Source organism: Anastrepha ludens, chromosome X (genome assembly GCF_028408465.1).
Source record: "Anastrepha ludens isolate Willacy chromosome X, idAnaLude1.1, whole genome shotgun sequence".
Taxonomy (NCBI): Eukaryota; Metazoa; Arthropoda; class Insecta; order Diptera; family Tephritidae; genus Anastrepha; species Anastrepha ludens.
Window position 1 is genome coordinate 16,307,939 of NC_071503.1, and position 15,625 is coordinate 16,323,563.

Sequence of the window (15,625 nt, forward strand, 5' to 3'; positions counted from 1 at the left end):
AAATTATGCAACTGAATTCTTAAACTCACTCGATTTGCCAGGCCTACCACCTCATAATTTACGATTAAAAATTGGAGCACCGATTATTATGCTGCGCAACATTAATGTGCCACGACTTTGCAACGGTACCAGACTTTGAAAGGGAAGTACAAAGAAGGAGAAGACGTTTTGATACCCAGAATTCCACTGATTCCAACGGATTTACCATTCGATTTCAAACGTTTGCAGTTCCCTATTCACCTTGCCTTCGCTATGACAATTAATAGGCGCAAGGGCAGTCTCTACAAATGTGCGGCATTAATTTAGGTAACCCAATTTTTTCTCATGGACAATTGTATGCAGCTTGCTCACGAGTAGGCAAACCATCGTCATTATTCATTTACGCGAAAGATGGAAAAACCAAAAACGTTGTTTACCAAAAAGTGTTACAATAAAGTTCGAATGAAATTGTATCAAAGAATTTGCTTTGTTTCGTATTAATTTTATTCTCTTTCAGCAAATCATTGAATTTATCGCCTAGCGAAGTGGGCGAGGGTACGCTAGTACATATATATAAAATTAAGATTACTCTTATGTACATATTTTTATTTTAACAATTCAATGTAAAAGAATGTTCATACAAAAAAAAAAGTTGTATGAGCATTCTTCTGAAGAAGGGAGGTGTAGTATGATTATAAGTCGGATATGCCTTAACATTAATATTCGTAAACATTTATTGTTTTGTTTTGGTTTTTAATTTATTGTCCACTTATGCATTCACTTTGCTGTGCCGTTTAAATAGTATCATATTTCTTAAAAGGTTCATTACACTTGAAACTAAATGCAAACATAGCTAACGTAATTCTTTTATGTGCGGCGCGTGAATGCTAGAATCATATTACATAAGTAAACACCGAAAAATTGTTATTGGCTTGCATTGACAAAAATTCCTATAAAAACGCTTGTACGTAGTATGTAAGAGACAAGAAAGAAAACAATTGCTTTACAAGCTGGACGCCCGGCTTGAAGCAATAAATAAATAAATATTTTACAAACAAATCAATAATACTTTCATTACCAAGAAATTTCAAGGACTTCGAAAACAAGGTTATACAAGTATCTTATTGAAGTAATGAATTATAACTTTATAAGCTCTTTATTATTTAGATGCCAGAAAGAGCGGAATGTCAGGTCCAGGGACAGCTGATGAGGGAGGTGAAAGTGGTGATGACAAGAGTTCACCAGAGTATTACGCGCATCACGGGAGATGCTCTGAGTCCTGAGTATATCAGGATTCAGAGTATGCTCCCAATAACATCACAGTATGCGACAAATACTCTGGAGGAGCTCTTGAATACCAAGCCATACTCCGAAGCAATGGTAACTATTATTTCTACTATACAATATACACATGTGATCATGGTTGCTTGAGTTAAATTGTAAAATTAAAATTGTAACATCTAAGAATTCTCCGTATAGCGTTTTTAAAATTTGCCAAAATATGAGATTTCACAAATTTTGAGATACCTATTTCCACTCAAACAACTATGATTTACATAAAATTACGTACAATAGGGTGTTCAAAAGTATGGCTATTTGTAGAAATTGGAAAATTTATTTTAACTTACAATAGAATATTTATTTCAGAAGCATACATATGGATGTATACAATATCAAATAAGCTCAAAAAATGTTTAATAAAATAAATAACTTAATTTTATCTTTTCTAGCTAAATATTTTGCTGAAGCTGAGGGCAATGGATGCATCAAAGGGGTGATGAAGCGCGTTTACTCAGATGCCTTGATGTTCCATTACAATTTTGAGGGGAAAGCCAATAAATCGGCGCTTTTGGGCCTCAAAAGTCTGGAACTCATTTTCGGTATTTACATTTTTTCGTTTATACTTTTTTTTATATTGTATATAATATATAACATGTTTTTATGTATATCCAACAGATGCATTTAATAGTACCCCGAAAAGCGAAGTCATCGCAGAAATTCGGTAAGCGGTACTAATGAGCCACAACAGACACAAGCAAGTCGTTAGGAAACAAAAACAAAAAATGAATAATGAAAATAACAACCCAAACTAAAATATTTCTAAAGCTAATTTTATTACGTTAAATTACTTTAATTCATGTTCATTTTCTAAAACCAAAACCTAATTTTAGAATGTAAATATTATACTACTTTATGTACATAAAAGCTAAAACCTAAACTTTTCTAATAATTAAACTAATTCATGTATATAAATAACTAAAACTAAAAAGTTAATTTTTCTAACACCAAAACCTAATTTTAGAATGTAAATATTAAAATAAATAACTAAAACTTAAAGTAATTTTATAATGTAAATAGTAAACTAAAATAAATAGCTGTACATAAATAGAACATACTAAAACTTTGAAAAAATTAATAATTTGTTTAATACTTGAAATATATGTTATTAACTTAAAAACCTTCCTATTAAATTAGATGTTATATTGGGCAAATAAATAACATTTAAATACTAATGCTCTCTTGAATTAACTTTCGATTTTAAACTAATGCAAAAACAAAAATACATTTCTCATTAAATTATTATATATTGTATTAATTTTCTTTAGAAACTAGAAATTAACTAAATAAATATTAAAATTACTCATTAAATAAATAATATTCAATAAATAACCATTTGTATCAGTAATTTTGAAGGATTATTGTATATAGGATCCGTAAGTATTACCTACAAAATTACCCAGTTGAAGAGATTCTGTTAACTATGTCTTAACAACGAAATTCACTTATTCATGAGATTCTGTTAGCTACATGTTAACAACGAAATTCACTAGTTTATGAAATTCTGTTAACTACATGTTAACAAAAACATTCATCAGCCCAAAAGATTCTGTTCACTACATGTTAACAACGAAATTCACTAGTTCATGAAATTCTGTTCACTACATGTTAACAACAACATTCATGAGTTCAGAAGGTTTTGTTCACTACATGTTACCTACATCATTCACAACTTGAATGTCAATTAGAGCAGGACAGCAGTATATGAGAAATTTCTGTTAGTGCGAGCGAATAAAAGCATCACACGTATAGACTGAAAGTAGGCAGCAAGTGCACGGCGTAGAACATAAAATTACTATAAAGTTCACAACTTCACAAGTGAACGATACCCACAATGTAGCAGTGTAAATAGCAGATAGTTGGTTGCAGGGCATATGTATATACATATACATACATATATATATTCTAATTTTATGTAGAAAACTGGAATTTATTGCATTGTGGTTCAATGACGAAGGCATTAACGAAAGATTACAATGCCGAATGCTAAGCCTACGAAGGTGAGTAAAGTGTTTGTTGTATTTATGATACAACTGACTGATTTGTTACCTAGATTATAGCTTCATACGAGAGCCAACGAAAAGTTTACAAATATAAATGTTAAATATTTAACTACTTACATTTTGCTTTCGTTTGTGAACCCTTATCTTCAATAAGATTCGATTAGATTTGTGGAGGGTTAGGCGAGTCCAAGCACTCAGTCAGGAAGACCATTGTACTACACCCGGATAGATTATAGAGGAAGGATTAGAGAAACAGGATAGATAATTTGCTACTTTCGGATGCTTCCAAAGTTTTCAGAGTGCCACTAATTCGAATATATAAAAAGTTAAAAAGGAAATGCAAAAATTTCAATACAGAGTGCCAAATGGTTAATTTGAATACTATGCAATGGATATGTCTCCTATCCACCATTTTTACAAAGAAGCGTGTATGGTCCATATTAGGCAGTATAACACAATGCTTAGCAAACAGTTTCTGTTGGGTTACTACCATAGGAACCACCCCCGCCGTCACTTGTTGGAAGCTGACCCACCTCCCAATCGCATCAAAAGACATCTCCATCAATTTACTTACAAGATCCAGACATACGTACAACATCCGCAGAACCTCACAGCATATAAGAAGCCATAACACAGAAAATTCAAGAAGAGACCCTCATCATCTTCTTGAACTATCTCCTCTCCAATGTCGTTATCGAAGTTGTTGTAGCACTATACTTATCGCTGTAAGTGTTATGATTCATATGAGCTAAATACGGTAGGCTCAGGAAACTTGCTGTTTCTACAGGTTGGGTCCATAGGGAAAGGGTGTTAGATGAGTGGGTTTGATGGGGCATGTGAAGAGGTGGTTAGTGTCAAGCGGAATGCCTTAACATGCTGGACATATGTTTAATATGTCGGGGTCAGTTTGGGATAAATAGGAGTTTAACCTGCTACAGTACCCAGAACGTAATTGGGTAGATGGGGCACTTCGTCTACTACGGGTGGTGGTTAGAATTCGATAACGGCATTCGGGGATAGGGAGCTTAAGACGGTGGCAAGTGTCTCCCAATGAATATCGTATATAGTATGTCTGCACACTGTGTGTTCCCATAATTCTCGTCAGCGTAATTGAAGAGGTGCCTCCTGACGTGCCTGGGAGGCAGCTGAGGCTCATCCAGGTGTCTGCAACCTATCAAAAACTGCTCACTGAGCAGGCTGTTGTGCTCCTTCACCGGTAGAATCTGCGTTCCGTCGTGTAGGTGTTGTAGTGGGGACATCAGGAGGCATCCCATCGCTGTCCGAATGGCAGTGTTTTGGTAAGTCTGAAGCTTCGTCCACTGCGAAACACTAGTTCTAGGCGGCCTGACAGTGGGTAGGCTTGAATGCCAAAGATCGTGATGCGCATTAAAGTCACCTATTACCAATGGGTTTTGGTTGGTTCCGCAATTGTTGTTGCAGCATGATGGTGATGGGCGACCGCGCCACAGGAGGCATGGCTCTGCAGCAGAGGGCAACGTAGTCGCGTATTCAGTCAAGGGTGGTGCGCAAGCTAGAGCACCTGCGAATGTTCCACCCGCCCTTGCAATAATTGCATTTGACTACACTCTTCAAAAAAAAAAACCAAAAACACTGCATTCATTTTCTTTGCAAAAACGGATTCACCAATCAACAGTGCGATCAGGCGCAACGCGAACCATGTGGGATCGTTACAGAGAGCTCAAAAAAGAAGAGAGACGTATTATCCGAAAGAGGAAACGAGAGGCCAAAATACGTGAGTGCGAAGAGCTTGATATGCTGGCCAACAGGCACAACGCCCGAAAATTCTACCAGAAAGTTCGGCGGCTTACAGAAGGTTTTAAGACTGTGCGTTTTCCTGTAAGAACAAAGACGGCGAACTGGTGACTGACGTACAGAGCAATCTTTAATTATGGAGGAACACTTTTCGAACCTGTTAAACAGTGACAGCTGCGCATGTCACAGAGAATGTGAAGATCCCGTTACCCCAATTGATGACGACGGAATTGTCGTTCCGCTACCCGACCATGACGACGTGAGAATAGCATTCCCGTGGCAGCCGGTTCTACGTACCGGAATGACTCGGGTTTTTCCCGACCAAGTGTTGCCGCCCCAGTATACTAGCCCTGTCTAGTGAAACACACATCATCCCACCCCTTACGTCACAGGAGCAAACTCTCGCAGCAATCCTGCTCCAAATGCTTCTCCTCAGGGCTGGAAGCGAACCAACCCCGGGCCAGAAGTATTATACTGCTGCGTCTGCCACAAACGGCTTCACCCGAACTCCTCCTCGGAATCTGGTATCAGTCCAGTGCAATTATTGCAATGGCTGGTGCCGTTTTTGGAGGTGTTCCGGCCTGCGCACCAGCCGTGAGTGGACAACTGTCTACGTTGCTCCCTGCTGCAGATCTCTGCACCCACTACCGCCCCCGGAGGCGCGGCCGCCCACCACCATCAGGCCGCAACAACCACAGTGGATTGCGCAGCAGGTCCAACGTCGACAACCCCACGCGTCCCTCAACCCCCGAATCACACAGACCTCACCGAGAACCTTCAAGCTTCTCCAATTCAACTGCAACGGACTTACGAGTAAGGTCGACGAGATAGTTGACTTTATGAGCCGCCACAGTATCAAAATAGCTGCGATCCAAGAAACAAAACTGCACGCCAGGTCATCTCGGATCACCAGGGATGGCTATAACGTGCACAGACACGATCGCGAGCGAGACAACGGTAGTGGCCTAGCGTTTATAGTCCACCACACTGCACAGTATCGTCTTATCGATGAAGGAATCGACCGCAGGGACAGCACCTTAGAATGTCAAGGCATAGCTGTCCGGCCAGGCGATTCCGAGCTCGAAATATTTAACATATATATACCCCATGTCACCTGCTGCCCGGCAGGATATCACCCTGATATAGGTGCGCTCATCAGAGGTGAAAACCGATTGGTTGTAGGTGACTTCAATGCGCATCACGATCTTTGGCATTCAAGCCTGCCAAATGATCGTAGGGGACAGCAACTGGCAGAGCAGAACGACGACGCCCCCACAGGGGTAGTGGGCAATTGCAGCAGCTCGTCTGACCTAACAATAGCTAGCGCGGGTCTGATAAATAGCATAACGTGGCGACCTATGCTATCGCTTGCATCAGACCATATGCCCATTATCGTCTCAATTGAGAGACCTGGCGACTTTGTTTCCGCGAATCAGCGGTTCTACTTTAACTTTAAAAAAGCTAATTGGGCCGGCTTCACGGAATTCACCGAGGACACCAAGATCAAAAAAAACCACGTTGAGGAAGCACGGAAGAAATGTCACGGACGAGTTTCGACCAGACAGGTAATGTGCGGACGACCTCTTCACTACCAGCGGCAAAGTTTATTGTTGAATATCACTTAGTAGCGTGGAATGGGTAACTTTATTCGATTGGTCTAACGCTACTAGCACTGACCCCTCGCAGGAGGAGTTTTGGTAAATCCCGCTATGTAAATCAATTCAAGTATAAGGATCATTGTGAATCAAACATTAGTATATTGCGACAATTATAATTATCACACCGGTACCGGTGGCATCGGAAAATAAGGAAGCAAACGACTTTCCAGGTAAAAAACTGAAGGCAAGATTTGGTAAATCGAATCCAAATAGATAGCTTCGTTGGGTTTCGTGAGTACGGTTAGAACCACTATTAAAAGCAGATGGATGGACTTATCTGGACATCTACAAAGTGTCATATTCATTTTAGCCGATGGACCAAGAACGTGGAATTTACTGAGGCTCTAGAAAACAAATATATGGCTTTGAACTACTAACGTGAAACAGGAATATTCGTCACATAGCCTGGCGGCTACAGATGAAGAAGATGTGATCTGTGACTGATTCGATTCAGGAAAAGATCGAGATGGTTTAATGGCATGTAGATAGAAGTGGGGGAATATTTGCTGAATATGGCCGCGAGATGAAATTTTTTCAAAAAAAGCCCGCCCAAACGAACCTCATGCTCAGAGCTGATTTATCCAAAATATAACTGAACAAGATTTCATTGTTACCTTCAATACTTGGAATGGCATAGATGTCAACTTCATAGACTACTTCTTTATATTGTGCGCCTCGCGGTGAATCAGGCGGTGTATTATAAGTCCATCTGTAATGATGACATGCGTTGTGTATTTGAGAATAGGAAATAACGCTTATTGATTTTACCTTTCTCCACTATCACATTCCTCGCTTTCGCTATTTTCGCTTCGTCCAGTCACTTGAGAGTTTTCCCCTTGCAAAGCTTCTTCTTCGGCACGTACACAGTCATGTATACCAACTAGGAGCGAATAATCCATTATGTGTAACTTTGTTAGGAGCTTTATTTATTAAAAAAATGCATTGCTTATTAAAATTACTTTAAAATGTAAGAACTAGTTACGTGTGAGCTTTCCATTATAGCCACACAAATTTTCTCATTATGCCGAGGTGACTGAACCAAATTAAATTATGTGTAAATTATTACACACAAATGTAGTCAAATAGCCTCTTGATTTATGGTATTTTTTATAAATTATCTTTAAGAACTAATATAGCTTCCAAATAATGCCCTATTACACACGCCTCTTACTCTTACTTTAACCCTTAGAGTACGGAGTTGGGGACTTTAGGTCCCTTAAGGTTAGTTTTCCTTCAATAACTTCGTAAATGACTTCTTTCTCTCGTTACACGTTTAGGTAGTCATCAAAAGACTGCACCGTCACGTGAAATGGTTTAAAAAGTGAAGAAGCGAGATCCCCGACGAAGTGCAAATCAAATGGCGAAAGAACTGAAAATATCTGGCCGTAGCATCCGCCGCATACTAAAAATTATCTCTAAGTCAAGTCTTACAAGATCCAAAAAGCGCACGAAGGCAGCAACAAGGCAGTCTTGAGAGAGCGAAAGAGTTGCTTCGTTTGGCCACAAGCGGTTAATTTCCAAACATTGTGTTTTCTGACGAGAAAATTTTTCAAATTGCGCAATTCTTAAACTACCAAAACGATTGGGTTTATTTGACCGACCGCACATACGAGAATTTGAGTCATCGATTGGCTACCAGGCAGCGCCCGTTGTTGTTGTTGTTGTAGCAGTAAAAAAAGCCCCGTCAGTACAGAGTATATCATCAGTCGTCTACGTCAGGCTCACCTAAAGGTAGGCCCAGGAAACATGCTGCTTCGCCACGTTGGGTCTAGAGGGAGAGGGGTGTCTGATGAGTGGGTTTTAAAAGGCATGTGAAAATGCGGTTCTTGTCGTTCGGGGTCCCATTTGGGGTGCAGTTTTTTATGCTCCATTACAGGTAGCATATTGGCCTCGTTGTAAAGGTGTTGTAATGGGAACATAAGGAGGCAGCCCGTCGCTGTCCGAATGGCAGTGTTTTGCCATGTCTGAAGCTTTATCCACAGCGTGTCACTAGTTCCAGGTGACCAGACAGGCGCAACAATTCTTTGTCTTTGCCCCAAGTGCTGCCGGCAAGCGATTTGAGGACCTTGTTGCGATGTTGGACTTTAGTGGCAATTGCGGTTGTCTGCGCTGAGAAGGAGAGCAAACTGTCGAAGGTTACGGTTACACCCAAAATTTTGGGATTGATTACCGTCGGAATTGGTGTGTCGCTGACTTTTACCTCAAGGGACAGCTTGACCTCATTTGTCCAGGTGGTAAAGAGGGTCGCCGTGGACTTTGTGGGGGAAAGTTAGAGATTCCTCGCACTGAAAAAGCGAGAAAGTTCGGTGAGGCAGTTGTTCACTTTAGAGCACAGGCCATCGACGTCATTTCCCGACGCCATTATCATGCAGTCGTCAGCGTATGTGACCAAGAAAACTCCCTCTGGTGGCTGGGGGAGTTTCGAGATGTGGAAGTTGAACAGGAAGGGTGAAAGGACACCACCCTGCGAAGCACCTTGCTTAATCTTCCTCTGTCACGAAAAATCACTGACGAGTGTCGACCGCTCTGATAGTTGGCGAACTACCTCTCTTCAGCCCCGGCGGGAGTGTCGATTGATAAATTTCATCTAGTAGCGTGGAATGGCTGACTCTATCGAAAGCTTTGTTCAGGTCCAACGCTACTAGGACAGTCCTGTGAGTGCTGTGGTGGTGCTATGCACTCGACGGAAACCATGCTGATGTGGGGCTGGGACCAGGTATTTCGTAAAGAGTGAGAGTGGGAGGGATTCAAGTGTCTTCACTACTGGGTAAAGGAGTTATCGGGCAATAAGATTCCCCTTGGTTGGCGGGTTTCCCAGGTTTCAGTAGTGGGACCACTCTCCTTGCTTTCCACTTGTCAGCGATAATGAGAGTGGCTAAGGACAGATTGAAGACCCTTGTGAGAAATCCTACTCCCAATGGTTCCAGGTGCTTCAGCATCAGCACGTTCAGGCCGTCGGGGCCAATGGCTTTTGATGATTTTGATTTATTGGTGGCCCTCTGAACCTCATCGCTGAAGAAAGCAAGTGGGGCACTGTCATTAGTCAGTTTGTGCAGCCGCGTGGTGGCACGACGCTTGGCTCTGTCGGCCGGAGGATGCAGTGTAAAAAGTCGGCTAAAATAGCGCGCGTCGCTTCGGGTCCGACGAAGTACAACCGTTGAGGGTGATCGCCACCTTGTCTGTGTGCTTCGTCGGGTTCGACAAAGACCTAACGGTGGACCAGAGCTTACAGGTCTTCAGGTGCTTAGGTGCATTTGGTCCGCTTATGTTGGTTTACCAGTTGCCGGGTCTCCCCGGGATCGATCTGGCGTAGAAGGTCACGCTCGTTTGCTAAACTGGCTGCTTCGGCTGGGAAATTGGGACGGATTTCCTTGAGCCTTCCAGCGGGAATGAGGCGAGCCGCAGCAGCTGTGGGCACCTTGCGAAATGCGCCACCGACAACTAGCCCTGTCTAGTGAGCAGGCAGTACCCGTCACAGGTAACGGTTTAAGCCGGTGTAACCGCAGATGGGCGCTCTCCAATCGTTTTCATCGAGCCTGGCGTCAGTTAAATGCGAAATATTATTGGGAAAGTATTGTGAAAGTTGTTTTGAAGCCGGGGGCAAACAAACATTTTGGTGGCAAACTATGAACGTTTCAACAGGACTCGGCACCGTCTCACTCGAGTGAACCAGGAATAGCTAAAAAAACAACGTTCTGAACTTCATAACGTCCACACAATGGCTCGCAAAATCCACCAGACGCGAATCCGATGGATTATTCTCCTGGGGCGAGTTTTGAGAGCAAGGTCCGAACTAAAAGATTTACCAGTTTCGAGGCGCTGAAAAAAGTCATAGTCCGTGAGTGGGCCAAAATACCTGCAAGTCACATTCGGGCAGCTTGCGATTCATTTCTGGACCGTCTCAAGGCAATAGTCAAGGCAAAAGGTGGTCATATCGAGCAAAAGTAATTTTCCAAACTACATTTATGGCCTTTTTAATTGCTTTCACTTCAAGTGCCGGACCCTGTTTGCAATATTGTGAACTTAACTCCACGAGTAACTAGTTGCATGAGTATATATATACATTTATACATATATGTATATGTATATATATATATATGTATATGTATATATATATATATGTATATGTATATATATATATATGTATATGTATATGTATATATATATATATATATATATATATATATATATACTATACATCATTTTTGGGTATTAGGCTGAGCTCCTCCTCTTATCTGTGGAGTGCGTCATGATGTTGTTCAACAAATGGAGGGACCTACAGTTTTAAGCCGACTTTTAATGTGAAATATTTTTTATGAGGAGCTTTTTCAAGGCAGAAATAAACTTGGAGGTTTGCCATTGCCTGCCGAGGGGCGTCCGCTATTAGAAAAAACTTTTTCTTCATTTTGGTGTTTTACTGAGTTTCGAACCTACGTCGTCTTCCGAACGGTAGTCGTGCACCAACTCAATCGGCTACGCCGGCCGCCAACAAGTACATGAGTACTACAATCGAGATTGATGATATATTCAGTAATCTTATAACACCAATGATGAAAGAGAAAATACGTTTGCGTTCTAACGCAGAAGCCAAAAGAGTATTTGATAAGTGCAATAGAGAATATCCCAAGAGGTAAAACAAAAACTGGGAAGTAGAAACTGAAGGGGTGCTTTCTTTCTAAGGGTATTTGTAACAGTACTAGAGTTAGCTGTCATACGAGAAATCTGGGATATTTTTGAAGACAATTGGCGAAAGTCATTCAATTCTATCGATAAACAATTACGTGGTACAATTGTGCGGAAGATGTCCATTTCGGCAAAACATAAAATAAAAATTGGAAATATATGGTATGCAAATTGGGTTGCTGCTGATATGAAAGCGTCATATTTGTACAATCTGCAGATGTATACGGGAAAGCTTCCTAGTTGAATTGTAGGAACACATAATAGTGCACGTATTGTTAAAGAACTCGCTGAGCCTTTGTTTGTATTTGGAGGGGCATAACTACTGATAATTTTTTCTCAAATTATGATCTGGCAGAGTTATTTCTTACAAAAAATATACTGTCAGAAAATACAAAACGGACAGATCCAACGAATTGAAATTATAACAAATCGGAAGGAGTATTCTTCGATATTTTCTTTCACATATATAACTGTCTTTTGAACATGCAGACAATTTTGTTTCTAATGAAGTTTATTTCAAGCTTATTATATTTATGGACTATAATGGAATTAAAACAGCAATAGACCATAGTGACAAACTTAACTCATGTGGCAAACGAACTGCATGTTGACCGTTTAGAATATTTATAAATATGCCCTAAATGCATTTATAATCCTTACATAGAAGAACCCTGAATGGAAACTTTCAAGCTCATCTCGAAGAAAGGTCTTTATATTATATTAAATCTTGGACAAAAATTTGCTGAACCAAACATGAGACAACGTTTGCTAAAGGAAGATAAACTCGTTCCAACCTTACCACGAGCTTTTCGGCTTGTGGTGTTGCAGCTGAAATAGAAAAAAAAATGTAAAAAGTTCACAACAAAAGATGGAATAAAACGTGTTCATTGTTTTCTATGTCTTAGAAATAAATATTGAAAATAAATTGTTTGTAATGAACATGCAACTGAAGAAAAGAAAATCGGTAGTCCACAACACATTATGGATGGTGAGACGCCCCCATCCCAAATAGTTTGTGGCCATAATGGAAAGTTTAGACCTTGTTACTTACATCAACGTCACTTGACAACGTGTCCAATAATTTTTTTTTTGTTTCTTCCCCAATTTCAATTTTGATTTTTTGCTTTATAAAATCATTGTCTTTATACGTAGGCAAATGTTTTTCTAACTCTTTTTCAGATGCCTCGCGATCAACCGTACTGCCTTTTAAATCAAATTTTCTGGAAAATAGTAGTAGTTTTACACTAAAGTATTATTAGTGAAATTTTAAACTTACTTGTGAATCGTTAGATGTGAACTGAATACGTTACGCATAACCACAAAATAATACTGCCCGCTCTCAACAGTTATCCTATACATACCTAAATACTGCGGTAAGAGAGTTTTGCCATGCTTCTCTACGACATACTAAAAAGTAGACAAACATATTACAAAAAATGTAAAATAAACATAATCAATTGAAATTTATGAAATACAAATGTAGTATTAACATCTTTTTGTTACTGTTTTCGAATATAATCACAGCGAACTAAAGTCGGAAGAAACGTTTAGTTTCTGTAGAATCGAAGTAAATGGTTTATGTAAACTGATTACTTTTATGATATGTTTTTAATACATATGTATGTATTTTATATTTCCTGTTAAAATAACAACACTTACGGGATGATATTGTTTTAAGAACGCATGCATACGCTCAATTTCCTCGGATGTCAAGCTTTTAATTATGAAAAATTTATCATAGCTTTGGTAGAATTGTGCACCAGATTTTCCGGATGACTCAATGCGTACAGGCTGAGAACGAGTTAATGATTCGCGGTAATCAACGTCATCAACGCTAAACCTTTCACGCAAATTCCGAAATACCAAAGGGCAGTATTCTTTGACTTTAAAGTGTGACGGCATGTTTTCCCTGTAATCATAGCAGTTAATCACACCCTTTATAGTAATATTTGGGAGATTAGTTGTTCCGCAATATGTGGAAAATAATTATTATTAATTGTAATGACTACCTATTAAAAATTTTGTTTACCAATCTGGTCATTGATTAATTGACATGATCTCTGCCTTTTAATGATCAATAACCATATGTAATTTAAAAAAATCAAAAAGTAATCATGATTATTAACCATTGAAAGAAAAAAATATGATTTAATCAAAAACAATATATATAAATATATATATTGTATAATTGGCGCGTACACCCTTTTTGGGTGTTTAGCCGAGCTCCTCTTCCTATTTGTGGTGTGCGTCTTGATATTGTTCCACAAATGGAGGGACCTACAGCTTCAAGTCGACTCCGAACGGCAGATATTTTTATGAGGAGCTTTTTCAGGGCAGAAATACACTCGGAGGTTTGCCATTGGCTGCCGAGGGGCGACCGCTATTAGAAAAATGTTTTCATTAATTTTGGTTTCACCGAGATTCGAACCAACGTTCTCTCTGTGAATTCCGAATGGTAATCACGCACCAATCCATTCGGCTACGGCGGCATCAAAAACAATAAGGCAATAGTTTTTCCGGAAATAGCGATTTTTATTGATTATTTTTAACTATAGTCATATAGAATACAGAATTATATAAAGCCTACATAAAATCTATATTAATAAGCCTTCAAAAATATCATTCCGTTTTTATAATACGGAATTTTCGAAAACAAAGTCGGTTAAGAAATGACGTTTGGAGCACTTCCGTAAAAGAAAAAAGGCTTTCAACAAGGCAGCTTTTTTTAATAACTCGTAATATTCTTAGCTGTCGATGAATCGCTGATTTTAGATTAAAATTTCTCATGCTGTCTTTGTTGGGAGAAACTTGCTCAGTACTCACACCATATTCACCATCTGAAATTCGAGTTATTTTCAAATTAACATATTCGTGAAACAATTCGTTAAAATTCATTTAACATCGTCTCTGATAAATTTACACTGCCTTGACATAGTAGTTAAAATTATGAATCTTAAAATAGAGTTTTCTATTTTGTATAAATAAATAAATCGGAGTCAACACTACTGCAGTAATGGCAATGCTAGCTTCAGAAGCTAAGGCCTCCCGAAGTTCAGAGCAGGCGACTGCAAAAGGGGTCTGCTCTTCACTTTAAAAGTGGCCTCATGTTATAGAACATCTGGTCATCTAGAAATCTGGTCAAGTAACGTAGACTAACAATGGAAGCGCTGAATCGCTTATCCAGCTAAGTAGAGTCACGGGCAGAGCACGTGAGGTGTTGGCAGTTAGTGAGTCAGTTCTCTTAGCTCGCTTAGCATTAACAGCAGGGGAAATACAGTTTAATATAAAGAAACCTGAGGAACACCAATCAAAGAAGTAAACAACGCCATTTTCGCCTGCTGGAACCAAGGATTTAATTACTTAACTGCGAGGAAATAATTACTTTTAGCATGAAACTGTAGGTAGAGTACTCCTTAGTACTCCGGGCCGCACAACGAAATGATAGGTCCAACGATCTTCCCACACCGCTAGTAGTTTCATCGCAGTTTACTCCTTCTATCCCTCGAGCTTTTCCCTCATAAACATAGAACAGCCTTTGGAAATCAATACTCGAAAGGCTTCGGCATGCAACTAGCACAAAAAAGGCAACGCGATAGTGATCGCTTTAATAATAACAAAATACACCTTATAAACCATTTAGATCAATGTCCGTCAACCGAGAATTATGAGGATGCCGACTGGTGCAACATTACAACAAGAGTTCAGACCCTGTGGAAATATCCGACGAGATTAATTTTTAGAAGTAAATCCCTGCTACCATTCGGGATGCCAGGACATTCGAAAGAAGGAAGGAAGGAACTAAAATTTCTGGTATACAAGGGTGCATCGAAAAATTATGTAAAAGCTGTAAACTGGAAGGGTATAAAACCTATTTCTCATCCATTTTTGATTAGCTCCGAGGCCGAGCATCTTTCAGTGAGCTATTGACGACGCACACTGGGGATTTTTGTACAGAGATGCGGAAAAAAGTATACATCCCAAAAAATATTTACATTTTTACTGCTAACGAAGTTGTATATATTTGTGTATGAAGAGAACATGCTTAAAAACTATTTCTTTAAAAAATATTTTTTTCATAAATTTTTTTTTCATAAATTTTTTTTTTTTTTTTTTTTTTTTTGTAATATAATCCAGCAAATATTTACGCACAGGATACATGTAAGTTCATAATTCTGAATTACCCTTAAAATG

General features: G+C 39.3%; 1 protein-coding gene across 8 annotated transcripts in view; it reads right to left on the reverse strand.

Annotated features, from left to right (window-relative positions):
• The window catches only part of LOC128870431 (phosphatidylinositol 5-phosphate 4-kinase type-2 alpha), a 178,736-nt gene that overhangs the window by 153,618 nt on the left and 9,493 nt on the right, over positions 1 to 15,625 (reverse strand). For all 8 annotated transcript variants that reach the window (XR_008455373.1, XM_054113057.1, XM_054113056.1 and 5 more), the window contains exons 3-7: positions 13,094 to 13,343; positions 12,711 to 12,841; positions 12,486 to 12,654; positions 7,520 to 7,671; positions 7,366 to 7,460 (exon numbers count right to left, since the gene is read on the reverse strand). Coding sequence is in view for 7 of the 8 variants with exons in the window: in XM_054113057.1 (XP_053969032.1) it covers positions 7,366 to 7,460; positions 7,520 to 7,671; positions 12,486 to 12,654; positions 12,711 to 12,841; positions 13,094 to 13,343 (797 nt within the window). In the remaining variant the exon portion in view is untranslated. The remainder of the gene's footprint in view (positions 1 to 7,365; positions 7,461 to 7,519; positions 7,672 to 12,485; positions 12,655 to 12,710; positions 12,842 to 13,093; positions 13,344 to 15,625) is intronic.